The 26,957-nt window shown below is 43.3% G+C and overlaps 2 protein-coding genes across 4 annotated transcripts; both read left to right on the top strand.

Annotated features, from left to right (window-relative positions):
- Positions 1 to 1,000: 1,000 nt before the first annotated feature.
- zc3h7bb (zinc finger CCCH-type containing 7Bb) lies at positions 1,001 to 17,720 on the top strand. Of its 2 annotated transcripts, none has more exons than XM_076298295.1 (22): positions 1,001 to 1,204; positions 2,105 to 2,165; positions 2,257 to 2,293; positions 2,414 to 2,611; positions 3,063 to 3,221; positions 3,475 to 3,555; positions 3,767 to 3,826; positions 3,940 to 3,982; positions 4,171 to 4,412; positions 5,316 to 5,619; positions 5,913 to 5,971; positions 6,725 to 6,824; positions 7,080 to 7,241; positions 7,575 to 7,780; positions 8,874 to 8,974; positions 9,517 to 9,698; positions 9,965 to 10,041; positions 10,393 to 10,661; positions 11,635 to 11,740; positions 12,068 to 12,176; positions 12,538 to 12,671; positions 13,981 to 17,720. In XM_076298295.1, the coding sequence occupies exons 2-22, from the start codon at positions 2,107 to 2,109 to the stop codon at positions 14,014 to 14,016; spliced, it is 2,724 nt and encodes a 907-aa protein (XP_076154410.1). In that variant the 5' UTR covers positions 1,001 to 1,204; positions 2,105 to 2,106; the 3' UTR covers positions 14,017 to 17,720. The 2 variants fall into 2 exon arrangements, with proteins under 2 accessions (XP_076154410.1, XP_076154411.1); XM_076298296.1 differs by having other exon boundaries at positions 1,001 to 1,218.
- A 728-nt stretch (positions 17,721 to 18,448) lies between these two features.
- On the top strand, positions 18,449 to 26,916 carry tefa (TEF transcription factor, PAR bZIP family member a). Of its 2 annotated transcripts, none has more exons than XM_076298318.1 (5): positions 18,449 to 18,661; positions 22,463 to 22,825; positions 23,193 to 23,401; positions 23,977 to 24,188; positions 24,640 to 26,916. In XM_076298318.1, exons 1-5 carry the CDS (start codon positions 18,589 to 18,591, stop codon positions 24,659 to 24,661), a joined length of 879 nt encoding a protein of 292 aa, XP_076154433.1. In that variant the 5' UTR covers positions 18,449 to 18,588; the 3' UTR covers positions 24,662 to 26,916. The 2 variants fall into 2 exon arrangements, with proteins under 2 accessions (XP_076154433.1, XP_076154432.1); XM_076298317.1 differs by lacking the exon at positions 18,449 to 18,661 and adding an exon at positions 20,946 to 21,214.
- Positions 26,917 to 26,957: the final 41 nt, after the last annotated feature.

Genomic DNA, 26,957 nt, shown 5'->3' with positions numbered 1-26,957 from the left:
CTTTGGTGGTAAACGTGAGAATATCCTCGCCAAGAGAGTTTGACAATATGATGTGGGAAAGGGAGTGGTTTGCAAATGGTAGAAGCGCCAGTTTTCACATACTGTACACACACACACACACACACACAAATCCACACACCCATATAGATACACACACAGCACGTGCATGCACACACAGAGGCACGTACACACACACACACACTCACAAGTGACCCCACACACACACACCAGTATGTGCAGGACTGGGCGGCAGTCATATTTTGTACCGTTCTGCGGTACATCTAGTTTATAGATTGTATGAGAATGACCCTATGTATCAGGCGGGAACTAATTGTCTGTGGTTTGTTCATTAACATCCCATTGTTTGCAAGAAACAAAAAGTCCTTCCTGAACCATATTATGGAAAGTTTATTATTGATGGAATGTTCTTACCCAGCACAGATGTAATTTATATGAGCAAATGTAAATTTATGAATTGTTTAGACCAGGGGTTTTCAACCAGTGGTCTGCGGCCCACTTGTGGTCGTGAGGACATTGCTGTTGGTCCCTGATCATGGATTCAGTAATGTAGTTTCAATGTGTGAATAAGTAGCCTATTTTTATTCAGTGGTGGTCCTGGGGTTACGTAATTAGTCAGAATGGTGGTCCCTGGTTCACAATCAGTTGAAAACTCCTGGTTTAGACAGTGCCTGATATGCACATGATTCTGCAATTAGGTCTAGTAGTCCACATTGAGTTATCTTTTGTTTATCTGGGCCATCAAAATATTGTCTATAAATTACATTATTACACCAGCTTAATGTAGGCCTACATTAAGCTGGTGTAGGCTATTTGTATTACATTTGCAACAACATTTTTCAGATATCGTGACAGTCATACAGTGATAATGATCATTTCCCATGAGTATTTTGCGTCCTCTTGCGGTCATCTTTGCAAATACTCAAACAATCCTCCCTTTAGGACCAGGGGAAGCGACCAAATTTATCGAGTCGAATAAACTTAAGCGCAACTTGGTGAAGACGACCAAGAGTGAAATCTATCACATGTTCCGTCCAGATTTAGGAGCTTGTGTGTGTGACAATGCGACACTGTGAAAGTATGATTCTGGACGAATAGAAGCAATAAACTACATGTTCTCCTAGTAGTTTCGCTGCATAAAGGATATATATCGATCTAAAGCAGCTTTTGGACAGATTTATCCGCGGTGGGTTGCTCACGGTAATTTAGCTAGCTAGCTAAGTTAGCATGCACAGCGTTTAGATTCACTTGTAAATGCTAGAATGTAATTGGTTGCATATGTCTTGTTTTCCTTGCTACATAAATTGCATGATAGTATTACTGTTCTGCATCATTTCCAACTTGTTAACAATCAGACAAGATGAGCTACAACTACAATTGATTTGCTAGCTGGCTAGTTAGCTAGCTAACTTAGCCGACAGGCTAGCTTGAGTTCGATGTCTATGATATTCTCTACATTTCGTATGGAAACCGAAATGATTTTGTAGTTCGTTGAAATGTTAAGATGCTTTTTTTACTTGCGGGTATGCTACTAATCTGCCCTTTGTATGTTCATTGTGTGATTAAATCACTCCGTAAATGTATACATTGTAGCCTTGTATGTAAACAAATCCAAACTTGACAGCATCTAGAATCTACGCTTGCTAGCTTATGTTACCAAGTCGTCGGTGTGCTACTAGCCGGGCAGTATCTTGGCTACATTCGTGGATACGTTAGCAGACATAGCATTAACTGTTGCAGGTATATTATTAATACCACTCTCTATCATTGCAATATGTAAGTAGTTCTACAACAGCATCAATTAAAAAAACACATTAATGTTACGGGATTCACTTCCACATCAGCAAGTTACGCAGGATGTGGGTCAAATTGTTACGTGAGGGCGGGGATGGTTCATAGCCTCTCGCAAGCGGTTTGTTAGGCCCGGTAGGAAGTTAGAATATAATATATTTTTTTCTCTCCTTTAGTGCTTTGCAATACGGGTTATCTGACAGATAGTAACGCTAATATATCAGATCATTGGGTTGTGTGAATGGTTTGTGTAATGACTTCATCGCTAACAACTGGTATGTTTCGGCATTTTTAGCAATGGACCCCGAGCGACAGAAGAGGAAAGAAGAAATTCAAAAAGCGTTGGGTTTTATTCAGTAGGTTGGAACCATTGTCATATCAGTCATGTTCATGCATACATGCTTTTATGTGTATTATGTTCATTCATACAAACTGTGCTTGATGTAGGTCATCATTGCCTTTTCCTGAACCTGAAGGCTATGAGGTAAATATTGCTTTTCTTAGACAGCCTAACTCGTGCTCCTGAATGCATTTTGACTCTGGGTTCTAGGACCAGTAGATACAGTTATCTAGAACACACAGTCTTGTCATTTTTCCCACCCAGGCATTTTTGACTCAGCTGGTGTGCAATCTCCTGGATGAGGGAAATGCAACATTTCGGGATGGGGAGTGGAGGCAGGCTGCAGTGAACTACAGTGAGGGGATCAATGTGGCCCGCTACGCCCAGTCTGAGGCACTGGCCATTCCCCCGGAACTGCTGGAGAGCCTCTACGTAAATCGGGCAGCCGCTCACTATCACATTGTGAGTCTCACTCAATTTGGAAACAGAGAGCTGTTGTTAGATGTGTCACACTCAAATATATCTGGAAAGTGACAGTGGTTTGATAACCTGGCATACATGTTTAAAGTGCTCACTGGAAACTCTGAAATGGCCACCTTACCGGTTACTGTCACTTTGCTTTCACTTTCATTTTATTCTTACCTGCTTGATAACCCCAGTGAAATACTCTCAAAGGCTGTTCTGTTGGTGATGTTTGTTGCCACAAAGGTTGCTTTGTTAGTGATTTTGTTTTTGACGTTGCTTGATTGTTCATTGGTCGCTGTGGGAAATCACCTACCTATAAGCACTAGGAATCTAACATCTCTACTGTGTATATTTGAAATTACAGTTAACCATGTTTCCATGTCAAATTCATGTAACAATCCTTTACTGTCCTCTCTCTCTCGCTCGCTCTCTCTGTCTGTCTGTGCAGGGAGAGTATGAGCGTGGTGTGCAGGACTGCGATAGCGCGCTGTGCGTGTTTGAGGGCAGTCGCCGGGCGCTTTACCGCAAGGCCCTGTGCCTCCGCGACATGGGCCGCCTCCGTGAGGCGTACGAGTGTGGCACAGGATGCCTCCTCACCGCCCCACAAGTATGTGACGAAAGAATCAAATATATGTATGAGTAGTTGGAAATGTGTGCCTTTTATTTGCATACATTTGACTTGCCTTTCTCCAATCAGTGTTGTTTACACTGAGAAATCTGTGAGAAAAAACTGAGTTTTGCAACAGAATAAATCTAAAGGTGTGCCCTGTTGTTGCAATAATGAAGAGATTGCTTTACTTGCATTCTTATTTGTATACTCATTAGTATTTTTTTTTTTGCTCTCTGATTTGCTTTCTCAGGACAGACAAGTGAGTGAGCTGGCCCAGGAGTTGGCCAATAAACTGGGCTTGAAGATCCGTAAGGCTTACGTCAGCCCACAGGTGTGTGTGTGTGTATGTGTGTGTGTGTGTGTTAATGCCTTTCAAAACATGTTTTGTGTGTGCATGAATGGTTTCAGCAGAATGGACACTGGACAATGGAGCTCTGAAATAGTTTGGTCTGCTTTGCATTTGATGCACACAGTTCCATAAAGTTTGTATATAAAGCAGAATTCATATCTAATGAATCTTTGTTGGAAATGTTTTTGTGCAGGTGGACTCAAGTATGGCTGGATCTGAAAGCAATGGCGATGGGACTCCTTCCCCTGGGGAGGTAGGTGATGTTTGTGTTTCATCATGATTTCTCTTGACTCATTTTATGACCTGATTTAGTAATGGTGTCTAAAGGCTTTGATAGCAGCTTAATTTTTTCATTCTTTTATTCAGACATCCTCAAATGGCCTTGAGTCTTTAAGTGAAATTGGATCAGGTAAATGCTAACAGATTTATTTTATTGTTGTAATAAATGGTGTTCACATTTTTCAGGAGATGTTTTACTGTGGCTTGTTGTGAATTGCACACTGTTGTAAAATGAGACTTTCTGTTCTCTTTCTCTGTTTCTTTCTTTCTTTCTTTCTTTCTTTCTTTCTTTCTGCTTCCTTCCCTTTCTGTCTGCAGACATGTCCAGTGCTCAGTGCATCCCTGCGCCGTTGGCCACGCCCATCCCCGTGAGCGACGACGCTGCGCCTCGCTCCCTGTCACCCGGTCTGCCCCCCGAGACACCCGAGAGTCCTGGCCAGGGCCTGGCGAGCAGCGTGCAATACTCGGTGCCTGTCTCGGAGCACATGGGCGACTGCAGCGTCATCAGCGAGGACATGGACCTGCTGGACTGCCTCCCCAAGGGAGCTGAGGTCAGCGTGGTGAGTGACCTTGCCGCGTTTCCCTCAGCACAGCCCAAACACACAGGATGGAACCAGAGGAGTGAGGGAGGGAAGCGGTAGAGGGAGGGAGGGAGGGAGGGAGGGAAGCGGTAGAGGACGAGTGGGAGGAAAACAGTGCTCAGAGGGAATGCACAATGAGCAGACCTAAATGTAAGATAGAGAAAAGGAGAGTAGAGAGAGTGAGCAAGAAAAGAAAGAGGAAAGGAGGATAAAGTTCAGGGAAAACAAAGAAAGAGAGGAAAGGAGCTGGGAGGAGGTCAGGGAAGTGGAGAGAGGAAAAGGGCAGGTTAAATGATGGACAGAATCTGTGAATGGATTTTAGGCATGGCGGGGTGGGGTTGGTAGACAGGAAAGAGGAGAGGATACGAGGAAGAGTGCAGCAACAGGAGGAAGAAGAGAAGGAGCAGAGCGAGAGTCAAAATGGAGGGACGAGAAGAGATCTGAAAAGGAACAACAGAGAGGTGGAAAGAGAGAGAGGGAGGGAAGGAGGGGAAAGAAGAGATAAGTCATTTCTACTCCACGTCATGGCATCTTGTGTTTTTCTCGGCAGACCTTAAGTCTGTCAGGAATCAACAGCACACTCCCAGGATGACTCAGCAGCGTCTCACGTAGCAGACAGTAATGTGACCGCTCGGTATTTGTTTGTTCGAGGCTTGATCGTACTCAGGACAGTTACTGTGACCGCTAAAGTGCACCCAGTAGATGCTGTCATTTTATTGCACAAAAAAGTTTTTATAGGTATATAATATAAGGTATATTATAACCTTTATTGGAATTTTTTTGGCCTAGAGTAGACTAATAACCACCCTCTAACCACTCTCTAATGCAATGCTGTTTGTTGTGCTGTTGACGACTGTGCTGTGCTTCTGTCCCCTTCTCCAGAGTCCTGTCCAGGGAGCTATCCCCACCAACCTCCCCAACACGGCGGTGGCCTTGCGGTCGGCGTACCCTTCTGGCCTGCCGGCGCCGTCGCCCCAGCTGCCTGCGGCATACTTCAGCTCGGCGGTCAGCCCGCTCTCCCCTCTGGAGCCCTTCCCCATGCTGGCCCAGAGCGAGGCCTCCAGTCCGAGGCTGGACTCGCTGGGCTTCGGCGTCGGAGCCGGGGCCACCGACATGGCAGGGAAGGGGGGCGTAGGGTCCCCCGAATCTGGAGGACTGGACTCGCTGTCAGAGTACACCCTGCCTGGTGAGTGGTGCGAGATGGCCTGTTTTCTGATGTCCTAAATTATGCTGGTCAGTGATCAGACCAAAGGGACTTGCTGATCTTGCATGTACAACAACTTTTATAATGCAGGCAGTCATATCCTGCAATTTAGGACCTTGTATAGCTGTGGTTTTATTCATGATTAATTTCTTCAAGCAGTGTAAACACAGATATTGTTGCTGACCCCTAAACTTAATTGCAGTGCATATTACTTCGCATAGTGTAGTTGCCTGTTGTTTAGTTTGCTGGTTCCTTATTTCTCCTTTAACCTTTAGGGGGCAGAATCAATCACAGTTTCATCCCAGGACTGCGCAACCACAACGCCTCGCACACGGTAAGTCCCTACTGCTAAAAACACACAACATCTGTCAGTCTGTTCTCTTTTGGGAAATTCAAAGGCATTTTTCGGACTTCCTTATTTTGACACGAGCCCCATGTGATGAATAGAAGTTGTAGGTTAAAGAAATAACAATGACTAATAAAATGTCATCAGATGGCAATGGCCTGATGCAGTATGCAACAGGAACCTGGGAATTTCGTTTTAGTCATCTTTTGTAATTCCAGATCACTGACTCTGCACAATAGCATTTGGTACTTAGGCTGTGTTACTGGTGAGGAATTAATTTTGAAATGGAGCATATTAGTTCAGCATTGTCAAATGTTTTGATGTTTTAATGGTTTTATGTACTGTACAGGCCAAAAGTTTGGACACACCTTCTCATTCAATGCGTTTCCTTTATTTTCATGACTATTTACATTGTAGATTCATCAAAACTATTAATGAACACGTGGAATTATGTACTTAGCAAAAAAGTGTGAAATAACTGAAAACATGTCTTGTTGTATTCTAGTTTCTTTAAAGTTGCTTTTTTTTAAATGTAATACCATATTCAGCAAGCCATAACTTGACATATTTATCTGTGGGCCAAATAACTTTGCATTCATTCATAGTTTTGATGCCTTCAGTGAGAATCTACAATGTAAATAGTCATGAAAATAAAGAAAACGCATTGAAATGAGGAGGTGTGTCCAAACTTTTGGCCTGTACTCTACATATATACACATTGATATGTTTTTTTTCTTTTAGAATGGTCCCGCTGCCACCAACCTCTCCTTGTTGTCCAGGAATCCCCTTGCTGCCACGCATGAGTTTAGACAGGCTTGCCATGCCTGCTACAGCCGAATAGGTACCCAGAATGGCTGCTACTTACTTGCCATATATTTGGAGTGATTATTTAGCCTTTTTGGAGTGATTGGTTGTCAAGACATTTGTAATGTCAGGAGCAAAATATTTGTTAAATACATTTTTAAGATCTTTTACTTTGTTCTTTCACGTTTGAAACCAATTTGAAGTCAACTTACACAATGATACTCCCCAATTGATGTAATTGTGAACCGATGTTGCACAGTAGTCAGCAAATGGAGTATTTCCCATTAATCAGGCCCCCGGGTCATGGACTACAAGTACCAGCCTGAGGCGGCCCACCGCTGCAAGAGAGACGTGCTGCTATGTCGCCTCAAGAACTCCGAGGACCCCACATGGAAGAGGGTGCGACCTCGGCCCGCCCGAAACAACTTCCTGGGCGCTTTTGTCCTCTGCAAAGGTAGGAGTGTCTGCGTCAACATTCAATATTAGAGTATACAGTGCAGTCTTATTGATCTAAAGCATCTCGTTCAAGTGATGTAATACAAGACTTCAATAATCAAATGGTGTTTTATTTGGAGAAACATTGATTTGCTTTCCCCTCCACAGTCATCAGTGTTGCTATTAATCCATTCCCACATTCCCAAAAAGGCACTTTAAACCTGGTCTCTCTGGTCAGGTCACCATCAGCTGTCTAGACTGTCTAGGCCAGTGTTTCTCCTCCTTTCATCCCTCTTTTCTACTTCTGTTTTTCCTCCTCTCCTTCTCTCTATCCTCCGTTCCCGTTCTGCAGAGGTGCAGGAGCGGCAGGAGTGCCAGTACGGGGAGAACTGCACCTTCGCCTACTGCCAGGAGGAGATCGACGTGTGGACGCAGGAGCGCAAGGGCGCGCTGAGCCGCGAGCTGCTCTTCGACCCGCTGGGCACCAACGAGCGGCGGGCGCTGAGCGTCACGCGCCTCCTGCAGCTGCACATGGGCATGTTCATGTTCCTCTGTGAGGTAGGGCACGTTCGGCCCTCGCTAGGACACTACATAATAATAATAATACGTTTATTTTATATAGCGCCTTTCTCAAACCCAAGGTCGCTTTACATAGTAGGAAGGCAGGGAAACACAATAACAAACAAAACAAACAATACAACAGAGACAAAGGCAGGGAAATACAATAACAAACAAACAAAACAATACAACAAAGACAAGTTATCTGTAGGAACTATGTGTTGGGTGTGGAGGAGAAGTGATCATTAAACAGAAAGGTCTTGAGATGTGCTTTGAAGAAAGGAAGAGAAGGACCGGCACGAAGGGGTTGGGGGAGGGAGTTCCAGAGTTTGGGGGCCAAGGCACTGAAGGACCTGCCACCCAGGGTGGAGAGTCTGGAGCGGGGGATAGCCAAGAGGTTTTGGTCAGAGGATCTGAGTGAGCGGGATGGAGTGTAAGGGGTCAGGAGGTCGCAGATGTAGGGGGGAGCAAGGTTGTGGAGGGCTTTGAAGGTGAGTAGTAGTACTTTGTATTTGATCTGGACTACACACGGAACTTGCGATATGCACACACAGTATGGCGTCATTACGGTTGTGGGTTATCTTGTTTGTTTGTATAGACTTTGGCTGGTCTAACGGCTCCCACACACAGTAGCGTGCGGTGCAGTGCTGGAGACGCATCCCGTCCAATTTACATGGGCTTACATCATCCGTTGCCGAACTGAGTTGTGGGTCCGTTGCGTCGCGTTACTCCCGTTGCTCACGTCGAAAAGTTAAACTTTTGCTTCACCGACGGACAACAACAGAAGGCACCAGTCAATCAAATTACGGTTATACTTCTAGTCATTTGCATAGCTAACAGTCGGGAAGACCCACTGGCATGCTTTGACGGAACGCAACTGTGTGTGGGAGCCGTAAAAGTCCATCAGAATTTTTATTTCTTCTTTTTAACCTTTTCTGAGACTTTTTAATTATGTGTGTAAACTCCTTTGTGTTCATTTAAGTGTGTATCACCATGGAGTGTTACCATGACGTAGCAGAAAGTGTGTGTGTCCCCTTGGATAATCAGTCCTCTCTATCTCCTGTCTGTCTCTCCCCTCCATGTCGGCCCTCAGGAATGTTTTGACAGTAAGCCTCGCATCATTAGCAAGCGGAGCAAAGAGAACTTGGCCGTCTGCTCCAACCTCACTGCCCGCCACCCCTTTGACGATAACAAGTGAGTAAAAGCGACGCTGTTCCTGGCCCCCGTGAGTCGTCCAAAAGCCCACTTATCTCTCCCCGTAATGGCTCCCAAATTCAATTTCCCCGTCCTGTTTTGTTGGAGGGCATCGACTGCTGTCTGCTTTCATCTGGTGGCTCTTCTCTCTGTGTCCCTTTCTTCTGTCTTCACCTTCATCTCCGTCTCTCCGTCCTACGCTTCACATCCCCCTCTGTTCCTTACAGCATTGGCTTGGTGTCTTCGTCTCCATATGTTGTCTGCACACTACATGTTTCCTCTTTCATGTTCATCATTTCATTCTTCTCCTGTACTCCACTGTTCTTCTGTCTCTGCTACTCTACCCGTGAGCCGTATCTCGCCATGTTCTTTTTTTCATGATGACACTTTTCTGTCCACTGCTAGTGTCTGCCTTCCTTGCATTGTCTTTGTTGTGTACCTTTCAACCAAATTTTCAACTTACTGTCCATCTCTCTCTCTCTCTCTCACTCTCCTCTTCTCTTCTCTTCTCTTCTCTGCCTCTCTCTCTCATTCTCTCCCAGGTGCCTGGTGCACGTGGTGCGTTCCGCCAACGTGCGCTACAGTAAGGTGCGCCCACTGCACCCGCTGTGCCAGTTTGACGTGTGCCGCCATGAGGTGCGCTACGGCTGCCAGCGCGAGGACAGCTGCTCCTTCGCCCACTCAGTCATCGAGCTCAAGTGCTGGGTCCTGCAGCAGGACACAGGTGCGTGCTCTCACACACACACACACACACTCTCGACACACACAGTCATCCTCACCGCATCCTCTCCCTGCTCTCCCACACAGTCTCACTGACACATTCACACACTCACTGCCTCATAAGAACGATCATTTGTGGTGGGTGTAGCAATCTGCTGAATGAGATTATAACATTTATGATGCTAGTAATGACGCCTATCCTCCTTTGGATTATTGTTGAGTAATATCTTCACTGTGTGTGTGTGTGTGTGTGTGTGTGTGTGTTTTTAGGCATCACCCATGAGGAGATGGTGCAGGAGTCTAAGCGGCACTGGCAGAGGTTGGAGCAGAACGCACAGAGGCAGAAGGTGAGGCTTCAGAGGCCAAGGGCACAGTGCCGTCTGTTGTGCCCAGTCATTGTGGCCGCACACTGAGCAGCCCTGTGGGCTAATGTTACGGTGCTGCCAACACACTTCACCCGCTCTGTCGTTACTCTGGAATGGATACGCATCCTGAGTCATTGCTGGTGTCTTATCCCCTTTGTGTCTATTTGAGATACTTTTTTTCTTTCCAAATGCTTTCTGCCTTTTTATAATGCTTTCCTTTCCCCTCTCTTTTGCCACACTCTGATTATTTATCTCCTTTCTTTCTTTCATTCTTTCATTCATTCATTCATTCTTTCTTCCATTCATTCTTCCTCTGTGTCTGTCTGTCTCCAGCCTCAGCACATCCCTCAGCAGCCCAGCAGCAGTGCTGGCGGTGGCGGAGGTCCAGGTGGGGTCGGGGGCATGGGTGGAGGAGTGGACGGTATGCTTGGCATAGGAGGTGGAGGTGGTGGTGGAGGTGGCGGAGGAGGAGGAGGCAGCTGTGCCCGCGGCCGAGGCCTCAACCTCAAGATGAAGTTTGTGTGCGGCCAGTGCTGGAGGGAGGGCCAGGTCAACGAGCCCGACAAGCAGCTCAAGTACTGCACAGCCAAGGCCAAGCACAGGTGAGATGCCCTCACCTGTACCAGTGGGAACCACGTGGGGAGGGATTTGCTTGTGATGTATTGTTTTCTCAGCTGTTGTGGTGTACTTAGAAATGGCCTGTGTCTTCTGTCTTAGTGACTCAGCAAAGGCAGCTCTGGCAACTGGAACAGAACTGCACACAATGGACACTTAGGCAGGCCAGAGCCCAGAAATAGCTTTTGTTTTCATTCGCTCATATTGCAAGTGGACTACAAGAAAAGACATTTGGGGCATGTCACCACAAAATGAGTCCAGTTGCCCAAAAAAAGGAAAAATGGGTTTATTCGATATTCAAAGTCTACAGTTGAACTTAAAAATAAGGGGTCATTTGGGGAAAGTTTTGAGAAAATCTGCTGTAAAATTTGTTATACATTAACTGAAAAATAAATGCATAGCGACCAGATACTTTGTGTTAACCACCATTAAACTTTGTATAAAAGATAGATGATGACAACAAGCACCTTATCTTTCACCTTTTATCTTTCCTTATCACTATTTCAAATAGATCAGCATCTCAGCTCACTTTAAAAGTATGCTCCGAACGACTAACCTCCAATGACATGGGTGTCTGGGACACAGCAGTAAGACTTTGCTCAGACCCCACCCCCTGACCAAACTTGCGCACATACACATTTATTTTGCCTACAAAGTCATATTTGGAGATTGTTTTACAGTGTAATATCGTGGTGACCGATACATTATAGATGAAGAAATGTATTTGCGACAAAAATAGAAAAACAATATTTCAGACATTTTCTTTCAAATAGCTATATCTCAAAATTAACCTTAGCAATATTGGAGTCATTTTGTCTTGACACATTCCACGTATTGATCTGTCTGTATCTGTCGTCTCCTCTGTCTGTTTCCTTATTTCTTATCGTATTTTCTACTCTCTCCCTGTCTCTCCCTCTCTGTATCCCTCGCTCCCCCCTTCTGTTTTCCTCTCGTCCCCAGCTGGACTAAGGAACGCCGGGTGCTGTTGGTGAAGTCCTTTGAGAAGAAGAAGTGGGTGGTGGTGCGGCCGTTGCCTTTCTCGCGCACCTACCCTCAGCAGTATGATGTGAGTCCCCACTCCCACACGCAGGCTAGCTGCTAGCTTACTGGCAGGAAGCTGGTTGCATAAGGCACATTAGCCTAATTCAGCCTTTTGGGTCTCTTTTGTCTGAATGCGACTTCTTGTGTTGGGATCAATGGGCCTTTAGAAAGTCACAGGCTCGGTCACAATCAATTTTCACTTGCTCTTTTGGTACACTGAGCCGTGACACTAGAATATAAGATTGACACTAGACAAACAAATACACCACAACAACAACAACAACAATAATAATATGCCAGGTATAAAGACATTTACTCAAGCTTCCTCCCCATCTGTCTATGACTTCCCCAGATGTGTGTTCACGTGATGAAGCAGAAGAAGTGCCACTACATTGGGAACTGCTCCTTTGCTCACAGCCTGGAGGAGAGGGACGTGTGGACGTATATGAAGAATAACAGCTGTGAGAACGTTCTTCCTGTTCCTCCTTCCTCCTCACTCTGTCAATCACTCCTCCTTTCACGGATTCCCTATGCTGTTTTTTTCCCCGTGTGACTCAGTGACATATCTAGGCTATACGTGTGTATAAAGTAAGGTGGCAGTGGGCACAGTAATGTCAAATACACCAAGTACATTAACTGCGTAACACTGATGTCAAATATTTCACAGAAGTGAATCTATGTCTCTGTAGCACTCTGCAGCTCAGAGCAGGACCTCCATGTCCCACTGTAACCTTGTCTGTGACGTGTCTGTGACCTGTCTGTAACTTTGTCTGCGACGTGTCTGTAACCTTGTCTGCGACATGTCTGTGTCCCTGTTCACAGTGCGGGACATGCAGCAGATGTATGAGATGTGGCTGGCGCTCACCAAACAGAACCGCGGTTCCGACGGAACGCTCATAACCCCGCCCCCCGAAGAGAAACAGATTACCATGACAACAGATTACGGAGAGTCGATAGTGAGTAATAGGAGTTGTCTTGGAGTGACTCATAACATTCCTGGTGCATTTATGAACTTAATATGTTTTTGCTTTAGTCTTTTGCAATGTTCACAAATTTGCTGTGTTTCAGATCTTTTTTTTATTCTTTGAGATAACTAAGAAATTTGCATTCATTACTTTTAGATTACAATGTAATAGGATGCTATCTTTAACAGACCAATTGGATTAAATTAGTTATGTGATGTGCCAACAGTTTTGTCCCAGATTGGAGCGACTTTGTTGTGCTGTGGGTGAGAGCAGATGAACATAGGACTTAAATTCCACTAGTGACCGTAAACAAAAGAATCCTTTGAGCAAATATGTCTCCAGCTCCCTGAATCCAGGCACAGTATTTGTCACAGCACACATGATTAGCAGATTATATCATAGCTGTACCACATGGCTCAAAGAGTGGGTTTTTTTTTCCCTTTTTTCCCCCGGTTTTAGATGTTGTTTAGGGGGCTTGCATTCCAAGTTTCGCTGTGTTTACAGAGGTACCTTAATGCAATGGTTCTTAAATTGTCTGGCTTTGGGACCCACAATTTCACGCGTTCATTTAGTCGCAACTCATATATAGTCTTAACCTACTTGCGTATATCGCTAAACTGATGTCTAACATGACATGTCACATTAACACTGTCTATGTCCATGGCAACGACTCGCATACGAATAAAGTCAAAATATTGATATTAGATATTAGATCTGATAAAATAGTACTTAAAATGGCCAATTTTTCCGCGACCCACCAGTTAAAGGTTGTATCAGCGATGATTTCAGGCCCAAACATATCACATTCATCTATTCTTTCCTAACGATTTGCTAGCTGTCTGCCCCATAAGCAGGCCGTCAAAAAAACGTGTCTCTGTAGCCACCCTAGGCTCCAAAATCTGTACACAAAAACAATTGCTACCAACAAGGGTTGGCAACCAACTCAAAGGCTAAATAAAGTGTTTCAACCAATAACCGAGGAGATGCGTGTTTAGAAGAGTTTTAATTGCACGGGAGGGAGGGGGAGGGAGTAGCGAGCTAGCTCTGTTAGCTATGTTTTGGGAGTAGCGAGCTAGCTCTGTTTTGTTTGAACATCAACAGAAGTGACTTTAAGAAACACTGCCTTAATGAATAATCCTCAGGTTCTTTTTGGTTTAGTTTTGTTCATTCTGGAAAGGATACCTGTAAGCTTAGGTGTGTGTGTGTGCGCATGTGAGCAATTATTATTATGATTATTATTTGTGTAGCACTTTTCAAAACCTAGGTCTCAAAGTGCTGTCCATGTCTTTCCTTCCGGCAGGCTGGGGGTAGGTTGTCAGGTGGCGGTGACCTGTGACCCCGGTCAATGCAAGGAAGAGAAGCTGGCCAATGGGCAGTGAGAGGGAATGAGGATTCCTGCAGCAGCATAATGAGCCTGCCCCACCCCAACCCCCGTCCCGCCCTCATCCATCCCAGCAGAAGTTTGTAATCACCCACCCCACCCCACCCTCCGGCACCACCACAAATTTGGAAAACTTCAGGAACCCTCACGTAAGGCAGAGGCAACACAACCATCAGTAGGACCAAAATGTGCAAAAACACCGCAGCACACATACACTGCATCACACACACACAAACGCTCACACACACACATACAAATGCACACACTCACAGTTCCTCTCGACATCCGCACCCCGACCCTTCCCACCCCTTCTTTTAAATACACCTGCTTGGCAGCACTGCTCAGAGATAAATGATAAAAGCCTGGCACATTCGCCCGTGATATGTGGGGACAATCTGATTATCAAAACCCTCTCTTTTTGTAAAGAGGAAATTATGCCAGAACTTTTGTTTTGTTTTCTTCCTTCTTTTTTTGAATATAAATAGTACTCTGGTTGTCTGCCATATTGGCGGAAGAGTATGAATGTATTAGCCAACCAAGGCCATAATGAGGACGTTTTTTTTATTTTAAAAAACAAAAAACAAACCTCAGACACATTGAGAATTGTGGAATGTAATGTTATTTGGCAAACCAAGGTGAATCTTGGGGAAATTAGATTTCATGGTAAAACACCCCATTAACCCCCCCTCCCCCCTCACTACCACCCAAACCCCACCCTAAATCCTACTGCACCCATTAAATTCATCAAGCTGGCGTGTCATCAAACTGCTTGCCAACCCCCCCCCCCTGGCCCCCGGGCCCTGCATGGGTGTGGGTGTGGGTGTGCGTGTGTGTGTGTGTGTGTGTGTGTACTATTATCAGACCCACAGGCAGGAATGCGGACACTTGCCTGAGCAACTCCATAGCCCCCAAGCTCAGGCTCTCGAGACTGAACTATAGCAGCCATGTTCTTTTTTTTGGCTTACAACCTTGTCTCTCAATACTTGGAAAGATCCGCAGATAAAGAAACTTTTTCTCACATAGGCAGGCCGACATTGCGCCCCCTCCGACCCCCCCCCCCCCCACACACACACACACACAGACACACACATACACACAAAAAAAAAAAAAAAACTGAGTGGCTGCTGACAAAACCAAAGGGGAACTAGGGCTCATTGCCATCCCTGATGTTTGCCCACAAGTTCAAAGTATGGCCTGTCTGAGGAATGTGCAAATGGCTTGCAGCCCTCCAGTGTCAACACTGTCTACACTGGCAAAACCCTTGATGCTGTGGAATTTGGAGGGCATGGATTAAGAGACAAAAGTAGTCAAATAATGCACCATTTGATGTGCCTATCTATCTAGTGTTATACCCATTTCCAAAATATATAGTCAGGGCATGCCTCAGGAGTCCGAGCAAGCTTTGTCCTTATCTACGTTAGAAAGGTATGTGGAGGTATGTCTATATTCACACACATTATACACATACATATACATATTTACAACTATCGCTATACTACTAATGATTATTGATAACTTAGCCGTTAAGCTTAATTAAATATAACCTGACCTTGTATTGATTACATAGAAACTCTTGTTATTGAGCTATGCTATATGACCTGTATTGCTGATTAGATGACTAGTGAACTTTTTTTATTTTCATTGCTTCTGTGAGGGTCATTCCGACAGCCTTGAGTAAGTTTTTGATGTGCTCTGCAATAGTAAGAACAGCAATGTTGATGGAAAAAAAAACAATGTTTCTTTGCATGAGCAAGTGGTGGTTAACATCAAAGGAAAGAATGGCAGTGTCTACTGCCAGGTCTGTTAGCAAACAGGATAACTTTAATGTGTGGAGACCATGCAGTAGCCCTTTCCAACGGCTGCGTCAGCTACTGTCTGTTAACCGCACACAGTATGACAGACCTATAAAGTTCGGCTGCTTTTGGAATGGCCCAGGTGTATGCTTCACTGAGGGATTGTATTACTACTATTATTATGATGATGATGACTATGATAATGATTGCTCTATTATGACTATTTCTATCCTCTTATATGCCATTGATATACGTATACGTTAATTGCGATGTATAACTCTCTCTTTATATATATATAAATATTATGTATCCATGTATAAATATTATACTTAACAGTAAATAGATGTCCATGTATGCTAAGTGGGCTGTCCAGTGACACGCTGATAGATGGGTGAGGGGGCATCTGGTGATAGTTGTTGGCAGATTGAGTGGCAGTGTTGGTTGCATCAGTTTTCTGTGTGACTTGCCCATCGCTGTTGCACATTGAACTGCCATAAACCCAATGTAGATTGGGCCGCTGGCATTTCTTACAATAGTTGTAAATTACATAAGTGCAGCCAACATCGTAGTATACATGTTATAAACTCACTGGCGAGAAAGAAGCAATTGAGATTCCTGACATTAAAAAGCTAAAGGTGTTGGTTTTGATTCTGTAGTCAGTGAAAAGGTGTTTATTCTCTAGTTGGAAAGTTAGTAGAGTTCTTCACCCCCCTGCCCCCAAATACTCTGTGATGTTGTAACAATGCAACCATCTTGTACCTGAGTTGCGTAAGAGACCCTGTGACTGCACACAAAGCATACATTGATATTTATGTTTGTCTGCATAGCGCCTTAAACAATATATACATATACATTTATAAAATGCCCCTAACATATATAATCGTACTCTTCCAATATATGATATAATGATATATATATATACACACTTAGAAACTCGTATAAGGAAAATAGGTAACAGGTGATGGATGTGTTTGTAGTGATTTTCTTTTTCTCCGGTTGTTTGCAGAGTGTGGCTGTCTATTATGTGCACAGCCTCTCTTAGTTCCCCTATAAAACTCTGTCCTGATATAGACCATCATGAACTGAAAAAAGAGTGAGTGAGAAGGCAGAGAGCAGTGCATCGGGCATAGTCCATTTCAGTTTAGGATCCAAGATGGAGTGGTAATCACTCCCCTTCCCCTGGATGAAAGGGCCTGGTCCCCACGTTTACAAAGTCATATCAGAGAACTGGGATGTCTTACCTTTGGCTAAGAGAGGGAGAGCACTTGGAGAAATTATGTAGAATCACTCCCCATGACTCTGTCCGTCCCTTCCCAGTTAATAGTCATGACTTGTTTGCTTCATCTGAACATGGAACAAATCTTTTGGGTTCATTTCGGGGAGTAAGATCACACGTGGTTAGATGACCTATGTGTTCAGCTCTTCCAGCTAAAAAGGGAGATTTTTTTTCTTTTCTTTATAAACCAGACAACTCAACATACACACATTGGCAAGATTACTCATTTACCGCCTATGTCATGCAATTTATTTAACAGGGTGTTCCATGTATAATTTCGACAAGTCCCCTAATATAGGTTACGTTTAAACTATGTTCAAACGGATAACAGCTGAGAAACTCACCTAGTTTTATTACGATTTTTTTCAGTGTCTTAGTTGCCTGAAAAGAATCAGTGTTTTCAAAAAAAGGTGAAAAACAATGCCTCTTTTTTGTACTGTATTTTTACATTTGTTTTTGTTTGTTTGTTTTGCCTTGTTTCGTTTTTTTTTTTTTTTTTCATTTCTCCTTTTTTCCCTGGTTGGAAGATAAGTATGATCACAATGGACCAAATCTCATGGAAGTGTTTAACAATAAAGAATGTTTTAGAAAACAAAGGTGGTGTTTAGTTTGTGACATGAAAGGACTAGGCTGAGCTAACACTGCAAGACCTTTGCTCTCAATTGTGCCACTAGTTTACTAACAATAAATACTCTTGTTGCACACCTATGATGAGGGTAGAAAATGACCTTGGGTAGAGCATATGCAAAGCCTGGCTTTATAGTGTTGATATGGTAGTGGAAAGGGGAGGTCACCGATTCCTCGCCACGTTTTTTCACCCGTTATTTAACCTAGAATGGAATGCAACTGGGTCTACGTGTTGCACTTGTAGTGATAAGTTAATGATGTCTTATTGCTAAATTGCTTAATGTTACCGTGTCGAAATATGGAAGGGAAGCTCGAAGGATGTGGTAGCCTACATTGGAGTGCAAAGATATTAAATATGCAATAGATGCACCAGGACATTCTATTCTTGCGCATCGTCACGTCGATCCGCGAAAATGTTGAGCTCCGATTTTGCACGTTTGATTATCACAATAAATAATGAGAGGACAACATTTAAGAAAATGTTTGTCTATGTTCTGTCCGACTTCACTTATTTCGTAACATGTTTTTTTTTCCCGTGTGGCTTAGATAACGAGAAGACTGATGCCGTTGGTTTTTGCTACGGAAATGGCGTTACATAGAACCAATTGGAAACTCACAAACGTTTCAAGGAGGTGTTTTTCTCCCACTGTGAGCATTGATTTGTCAGTGACCATAGGTGTGGGCTGGACTTGTTGAGTAACCTATTGATCACATTACGAACCTCGGACCTTATGAGCTCAAGAAAAGTTTCAGAACTGACGAGTGACAAATCAATTTGACCTTTCAGACGGTACATGTGAAAACCCTAGCCTTGGTGTCTAATAGTCCAGGATGTCTTCAGAGATTCCGGAGATTTTCAAAGCCTTGCTTGAGTATCCATTCTCAATCCCCAACTTTGATGACGGTAAGAACTAGGCTATACATTCAACAACATGCTCATATTTGTGGACACATTCTTACGCTCCTCCTGCGTAAAAGTGATATTTTCTCAGCTCTGTCATACAATTTGCCTTAAAGGAGACGCCTAACCCACAGTGAAAAAACATTCTTGCAACCTATTAATAAAGCCTATATAAGTAACGTTGTGGAAAAGCAAAACGGAGGACATCGTCTAAGAAATCCGAATGACATCTATTTGGAGTTAAATTGCCTGCCTGTCTGTCGTGTGAAAGAAAAAGGGCCTAATTACAGCCAGTTTAATAGGGTATACAGGCCTCCTACAATACAAATGTAAGAGTGAAACGTGTTCGTATCAACACTGTCATTTATGCTGACAACACCACCTGTGGCTGTCGCCAACTGTTGGTAGTTGTCTCTAACGGAGACTGTGAAGGTGCGGAAATGAGGATAAATTTACTTTTGTAAACATGAACTTGGCATTTAGAATTTTTATAAACGCTTTTGTAGCTGGTATGTGCTATTATGCTGTCTTGGGTCGGTTCCCGAGCGTTTTGATTCTTCATGCGATGGTTAGGCCACACACTGATTCGCCTTACGTAACTTTAAGAGACTCGGATTTTTGCATGAGAAATCATTAAATGGTCTTAAAACCAAAACATTGCCTTAGAGCCATGTTAACACGACAACAGCTGCAGGCTATCTCCAAATTCTAGCCTACATTGACAACTATTCGCTCAATGATTGATTAACATTTGACCGGGTCACAAAGTCGTGCAGGTGAGATTGCATAGGCAATGAGCAGTGTCTGGAAACAAGTCGATGAAAAATATTGTAGAAAACTGTGATTGCATCTTTTCAGGTCTAGCATCAGATTTGTAGATTGGACCAGTGGCTGCAGGCGCATGCCGTCCATTGTTGGACTACGATCACCTTTAATTTAATTTGTGTTGTGAATATAGGCCTATATAAATATAGGTCTACTAGAGGTCGGCCTAATAACTGACTAATGTTGGGATTGGCAAAACTGTGGGTCATTTGTCGCCAACCGGACCGCCAGAAAACCGATTTCCAAAACAGTGGCCGTCCGCAGCCTCTTGTGCAGTAGTCGAGTTGTGCAAGTCCGTTTTTCTGCATGTATAAACTGTGCGTTATTTCGAACACGACACAGAACTACCACTAGGTTATGCCATGCACTCTTCTGCACATAGGTGCCCCTGTAGTACACATACATAATGCAATAGCATAGATATCATGCGCATTGTGCCCCAAGAAAGGCTCAAGCTGCATTCATACGTGTTGTGGAACAGCCTTAAGTCATCGACTGATGTCCTTGAACAGTTTGGACACCAATTAGGCGAATTGATGCTAGCAAAGCAATTCGTTTAACTGTGATTGGGTAGTATGCAGATGTGCATACCCTACAGTATGTGCCTATTTGTTTATAATGGGTTGGTTGTAGACTACACTAATGTCCTTAGTTGCTGCCAAATTAAACGTCACTGCGTATCGTGTATTTTGTTGTATGTATTGTAACCCATGACCTACAATGCAACGGGTGAGAGCTGGTTTGGTGAAGGATATCCTCGCGGCTGTTATCGTGCTATCAATAGAATTTGATGTAGGCTGAGTTGTCTGAATTAGCTCGACAACGAGCTATGACTACTGGCTGGGTGCTGGGTAAGCTATAAACCAGACTGTAGGCCCACAGACAACCATGTCAAGTTGGTGACATGACCGAGCAGGAGTTCACGCAGCGGATCACTGCAACACCCATAGTGCTACTCTGCTACTCCGCCCAAGAGTCAAGCTAGACATATAGGGGCGTGGTGGCATATTTACTAAATGTGTTTACACACATGTGCGGACACGTGAGTTGTGCTGTAGGGTAATTTCGGACAGTTGGGCAGTAGCCGGTCAGAATATAGGTTAATTCACTGTGGATAAGTCTTTCTACAGGCTAAACATTTTCTTACTCTGCAAGGTAGGCTAAATGTGTCCTGGAAACGACAATTGCCTTTTCCAGGACTAAAGTGTTTAAAATATGGCATACATTGTGGTTCAATTTGCTATGGTACTGTGCGTAATGGTCTAGGAAAATGGGGTATGTAACTTTTAGGTTAGCCAATGAGCATTCGCTTGAGTGCCATAGGCGGGTTCTTGACATATGTACTCTAATATTTAAATAAGGAGGACACGGGCAGCCTATCCGAGGCCTGTATTTATTTATTTATCCTAAAATAGGCGCGGTTTCGCTTGAATATTGAATTAGTAGAAGCTCTGAGTTGGGTCAGGTTTGGTAGAAATGTAGAGTGAAGTTGCCTTCACCAGAGCCCGGGCGCGTATTGGATAGAGGACATAAATTCTATCGTCGATTATTGCTCATCCTTTAACAGCCTATTGCCTATTTTTGGAGTTACCGTTTACGTTTAGAACTCAACAATGTCTGTTGAACCCATTACAATCACACTGGAGACAGACTCCACATCTAGTTCCTTTCCACTGGCTTTAAAAAAAATTCTTGAAATACCCCCGCCGAATCTACTGGAAGGAGACGACGGTAAGCCTAACCGTGGTTTGTGGTCGTTGTTTTTAACTCGGGCAATATGACACACAGGCCAGACACTGCCCATACACTGCACAGAATAGTCTCGATGTATTTAAACCATACATGGATCTTCACTGTTCGATCAAATGTTGTAGCACAGTCAAGGAAGACGTTCTATGATGGGGGGGGCAGGGGATGATGGCGAGGCTGTTTTGTTAGCATGCGTACACGGAAGCTTTATGGTCATCTGTCTACAGAACATTATGGACATGCTTACTTGGTCTGTGAATAAATGCATAGGTTGCTTATCGTATGTTAATACGTAACATACCAGTAGACCAGTTATGTTTCCTTATATTTCGTTTATCGAAATTAAAGTTTCATGGGTTGTGTAACTCGTTATGGTTGCTGGTGCATCTCCATCCTCTGGGGTCGCACTTTGTCGAGATGAGTTGGAGACATCGAATCTGTGGTCAAAAGCACAAGTTTGTCATGTATAATTTTGAGTGAAAGTTAAGTTCCTACTGTTTTGAAGGATTCAACTATAGATCAGTCATTTTCACATCCTTTAAAATTGATATTCAAATGCGTCTTGGGTGATCCGATCTCAAGTGGTTCTGAAAAGGCTAGTGTTAACAATCACCAAGACGCACTGTGATCCGATCACTCAAACACTTTCTGAATTGGTATGAGGTGCATTTGAGACGCATTTATTTCCATTGTACTAGAAATAACACTTGTTACTATTTGGCCACATATATTTTGTAGTGTAAACATCTTAGTGCTCTAGAATGAGGCTAGGTCTAGGCCTAAACGCCAGAGCTGCCAATGCGTTCTGATGTGTCCCCGTGACTTTGGCAATAACGAATCTAAGGACAAGTGGTCAGCAACGTCTCTAGCGTACACATTGGATACATGTGTAAACAGCTATGTGTCTCAGCTGACTACTTTTGATCGGATCATCCTAGACGCATTAAAAAAAATGTAAACAGGCATACTATGTATATTTTGTGCCTAAGGAGATGGGGTCAGTACGGCTAGGCTTCTTGATTTCAATAATAAGTAAAGTGTAGCCTCTTAAAATACGGTAATAGAAAATGACCATGTATATTAGGTGCTGAACATATGTTAATTCATGTTTTGGAGATTTTACAGGTTGTATGTATAGTTATAGATCCATGATCATGTTTTTGATTAACCCTCTTAATTTTGATTAGACAGATTGTACTCATTTTATATTTGTCAACTTTGGTGTTTCAGAAAATGACAAAGACAAGCTGTGCACGGGAGATGTTTCAGAACTCCTGGGGTCTGTCACTGGGACAGGCCCCTCGGCCTCCCTAACCCCTGCCATCTGGGACAAGACAATCCCTTTCGATGGGGAGACCCTCCACCTCGAATACATGGACCTGGAGGAGTTCTTGATGGAGAATGGCATCTCTGAGAATGTTGAAGAAAGATCTAAAAAGAGCCCAAGCAAGGAGGAGTCTGTAGCACAGGTTGAGACATCTTCCTCTGTGTCCAGTGTGGTCAACAATGCCCAGCCATCTGCCTCCATCCAACTGCTTCCCATTCTAGAGCTGGACCATTGTCAAGAGGAAGTCATCAGTGAGGATGTCACAGGTCAGTAAGACAAGGTATAGTGCTGCAGAGATATCAACCTGAATTAGCATGCTAAATTACTAGCCACAGCCCGACAGGTGTCATAATACCAGTTTCGGCCATGGGAGGCGGTATGCGGGCAACATAACCGCCAGCCAAACTGCAATACACGTGTCTCGGTTGTTACTTTAGGGTAGACCAACTCACTTTCTGGAGGTATACTGCCCCATCTTTTATGGAATGTGGAGTATGAATGGATTTTTTGGCGGACATTACACATGGCACCTTTAAACAAATAAATCATGAAAAAGTCAATCAAGGGACATGTTGTAAAAGACATACTTTCAAAACATGCATTCTTGTCTTGACCTTCTACATGTGACTATAGAGAAGGACCGCATGACTCCGGAGCCTGTCGACCCAGAGGAGATCGAGGTGGATGTGAACTTTGAACCCGACCCAACTGACCTGGTGCTTTCCAGTGTGCCTGGTGGTGAACTGTTTAACCCCCGCAAGCATCGCTTCAAAGATGAGGACCTCAAGCCACAGCCAATGATCAAGAAGGCCAAGAAAGTGTTTGTACCTGAAGAACAGAAGGTGAGTTATGTTAAGACATGTCTATATCTATCTATCTATCTATCTATCTATCTATCTATCTATCTATCTATCTATCTCCCGTTAAATGGGAGAATAATGAGTTACTATGTGCATTAAGAGTCTCCGACACTAGTGTGAGGTTCTACAGTAAGCTAGTGATAGAAGAAGTGATCCAGTTAGCAATATGGAAGTAGTTGCAATGGCAAAGACTTGTGTACGAGTGTGAGGAAAATGTGGATCCTCAGTTAAGTAAAGGTTTATAAGGACATTCAGATGTTGTGGACAATACATTTATGATGAGGATGCAACACTATAAATCTATCTTCATCCATCCATCCCATAATGGAAGGCACAAGTTCATGTGCCTATACACTTTTCTATAGTCTGATTAAGATTTGCTTCACACTGTAATGTGAGATGAAGGTAAATTGTGTTATGAAGCCTTAACACCTCCATGTTGGATTCATTGGGTTTGAAATAATTGAAGAGTGTGATTTGAGGGCAGTCATAAGTAACTTAGAGCTTGTAGCTTTTAACCAGTGTGATATAATGCTCTTTTCCTTGGCTTATCTCAGGATGATAGATATTGGGAGAGGCGTAAGAAGAACAACTTTGCAGCCAAGCGCTCCCGTGATGCCCGGCGACTTAAGGAGAATCAGATCACTGTGCGCGCGGCCTTCCTTGAGCGAGAGAACACGGCGCTGCGACAGGAGGTGGCCGAGCTCCGGAAGGAAAATGGCCGCTTCAAAAACGTAGCATCTCGCTATGAGGCCAAATATGGACCCCTGTAAGTCTCTAAGAAAGGCCATTGCTGGGACACACACTCAAATGGGGCAGGCAGAGTCACCTAGCTTAACTCCGCCCCCCCCAAAACCCCCGCTGCCGCAGAACTCACTGCCACTCCATAGCACCATAACATCCAAACTAAACAGAATTTTTAGTCCTCACTCTTTGTATCAGTGCATTATACACTTTCTAGAAATGAGGAGAGCTGTTGTGTGGAGAGTCGCAGTTGGACGAATAGTATTATCTTCCAGTGGCACAATGCCACATTATGTTGCCTAGTTACAACTTGCATTGTAAGCACATTGATGGCAACGTTAGAAAATGTAAACAACGACATGTGTTTGTATATCAACTTTAGGGTGCGTATATCAATTTGAAAAGTCAATGTCAAATCTGGGTTTCAAACAGTGATCTTCCCCCATGACTGACCCCTGTTTCTCTTCTTTTTCAAGTGAACCGGCAGAAGACCTTTAGATTAAAGTTTATATATATTTTTATGGGATCGGGGAGGAGGGGTTATACACCTCACCGAAGTGTAGTGTGTAAGTTGAATGGGGCGAGGACTGTACAGTGCTTTTAAAAGACGAAGAGGATGAAGAGAAGGTGGCTATGAGTGGGTCGTTAGCTGGATTATTGGGAGCTGAATGAATGAACTGTCACTGTGACGTGACGCAGTATTGTCTTTCATGGTTATTTTTTGTGTTGTTTTTATTTCAAAACATTTGCCTTTGTTAATGTATGTATGTACAGTGTCTTGGATTCTAAAGTATTTTTCTGTTAATACAACGCAGCAATTTCTAGTCATGTTTTGTTTATGGCAATGGACTGGTTTAGGGGAGGGGGGCATTAGAAATAAGATGAGCACAACATTCTGTTTGTAGTGGTAGGACATGGCACAGCTTGCTTCAAATTAGGTTTGTCAGTTCTATCTAGTAATGATCCCTTTTGCTTCCATGTCATGTTAGTGGTTTGATTTGAGTGGTTTAAATTTTCAAATTTCACTGTCCGGGAAAAAATTATGTGAATCAAAGCAATCAACGACCTACATTAATGGGTAGTTAACTGATATACGTATGTAATTTATTCACTGTAGCTCACAGAGCTCAGTTTAAATGTCTTCGTTAGCGGTAGATATGCATGGTCCTCCTGGCCAACATGCTTGCAGTGCAGTGTTGTGTACAATCTGTCTACCTGTGCAGTTTGTTGAAACTGCACATCGAACCTGATGTTTAATTGTGAAACCATTTACCCGATTGGTCCTGATTGTCAGTAAACTGTTTGTCCTGACTTTTGTTTAAATGCATGTATCCTCAAAACTCACTTAGCCCAAGAGTTGATCTCTGTTAAGATAAAAGAAGAAAGCCATTCAGACCAAGTAACTTCTTCATGTGTAAACTGCTATGGATTCTGGCATGTTTTGCTTACCTTCTGAGTGGGTGTTGTTTCACAAAACTGTATTACTGACTTGTCCTGATAACTGTCCTATGTTAAAACCAGAAAAGGCTGTGTGTTTCAGATTTGTGTTCCACAGGTACAGTATCAGATGGACTCAGAAAGACACTTTTGTTTACCCCATACAGAGCCATGTGTTGGTTCACCATTATACTCTGGGATCTTTTGGAGGTCAGTCACCTGACTGAAGGACATGTACCGTACATGTTAGAAGCCTCCTAATATAGCTCATGTTCCATATTGAGCATAACACACGCAAGTGGCCTCAACTGAAATAGAAATGGTTGGCCTTTGGATTACAGTATACTGGGTCACAGGTCAACCGAGATTGTTTCCTCACCTCAGCAACCGACATATCAGGAAATCCTTGAAATGCATTTCTTCTGCAGTATAAAGAGGGCGGCACTTTCTCGGCAAGGACCCCAAACCCTCAAGTGTCTTAAGCTGACTCCACACAGCACTTAAATTGGCCTGTTTACATCAGGCTTCAGCATGTAACATATCAGGAACCCATATTCAGATACTCAGTTGGGGCCTCCGTTCTCTTCAGTCAATGTAATTCTGTTTGTTACCATTGTGTCTATATAATGTGCTTCAGTAGTAAGATAGAGATCAGTTTAACTTACAGTGGACTATGTTTGGTGATGTCATGGTCATGATCAAGGATTGTTATTTATCCTCTTTGCTAATTGAAATGGCCATGATGGTATAGCTTCACAAAAAAGGGAAAAAAGCAATTCAGGCAAAATTACTTAGTCACACTGAACTCTGGGATGTTTGCAATTAAACCTAAAATAACATTATTTTAATTCAATAGTTAAAATTGTGCTGTAATCCAGTCTTGATTGTGGAATAATTTTTATCGGATCTGATGTTATAATTGTATTGAAAGTTCTTTGTCAGGTGTGTGCCTTGCCAGCATATCCTCAGTGTCCAACTTATCTAGTTTTCTATATACACTCTTTGAACAGTTATCATATTTCTTATATTGGGCTTCCATTCAGTTACAGCAGCATTCAGAGCGAGAAGCATCAGACTCATTAGCAATCCCTCGAGCTTCCTGGCTTGCAATTCTGGCCACCTTTTTAAAGTATTTTTCTTTTTGGTTAATTTTGTAAGCAATAGGTTCCTTTAAAAGTCCGTTATACAAGCAGTCCTTCAAATTTTCCAACATGCCTGTTTTTTCTTTCCCCCCTAGTTTTGTTTTGTATAAAGCAAATTGCTCCCACTTTTTCTTGTATTGTGTTGTAAATATGAATTAAAGACATTTTACTTATTGTGTTCGTCAATGCATGTTTGGCAACAAAGCGTTATGCAT

Source organism: Alosa pseudoharengus, unplaced genomic scaffold (genome assembly GCF_046254945.1).
Source record: "Alosa pseudoharengus isolate Yale_2024_CS ecotype anadromous, Long Island Sound unplaced genomic scaffold, YU_APseudo_1.1 YU_APseudo_1.1_scf_21, whole genome shotgun sequence".
Lineage (NCBI taxonomy): Eukaryota > Metazoa > Chordata > Actinopteri > Clupeiformes > Clupeidae > Alosa > Alosa pseudoharengus.
The sequence above is the reverse complement of the archived record's forward strand: the minus strand, read 5'-3'. Positions and strand labels throughout refer to the sequence as shown.

Coding starts and splice junctions, on each gene's coding strand:
- zc3h7bb (XM_076298295.1), top strand. CDS start 2,107: ATGGACCCCGAGCGACAGAAGAGGAAAGAAGAAATTCAAAAAGCGTTG. Junction 5,620..5,912: donor GTCAGAGTACACCCTGCCTG/GTGAGTGGTGCG, acceptor TTTAACCTTTAG/GGGGCAGAATCAATCACAGT. Junction 7,242..7,574: donor CGCTTTTGTCCTCTGCAAAG/GTAGGAGTGTCT, acceptor CCCGTTCTGCAG/AGGTGCAGGAGCGGCAGGAG.
- tefa (XM_076298317.1), top strand. CDS start 21,097: ATGTCTGTTGAACCCATTACAATCACACTGGAGACAGACTCCACATCT. Junction 21,215..22,462: donor TCTACTGGAAGGAGACGACG/GTAAGCCTAACC, acceptor TTGGTGTTTCAG/AAAATGACAAAGACAAGCTG. Junction 24,189..24,639: donor GAGGCCAAATATGGACCCCT/GTAAGTCTCTAA, acceptor TTCTTTTTCAAG/TGAACCGGCAGAAGACCTTT.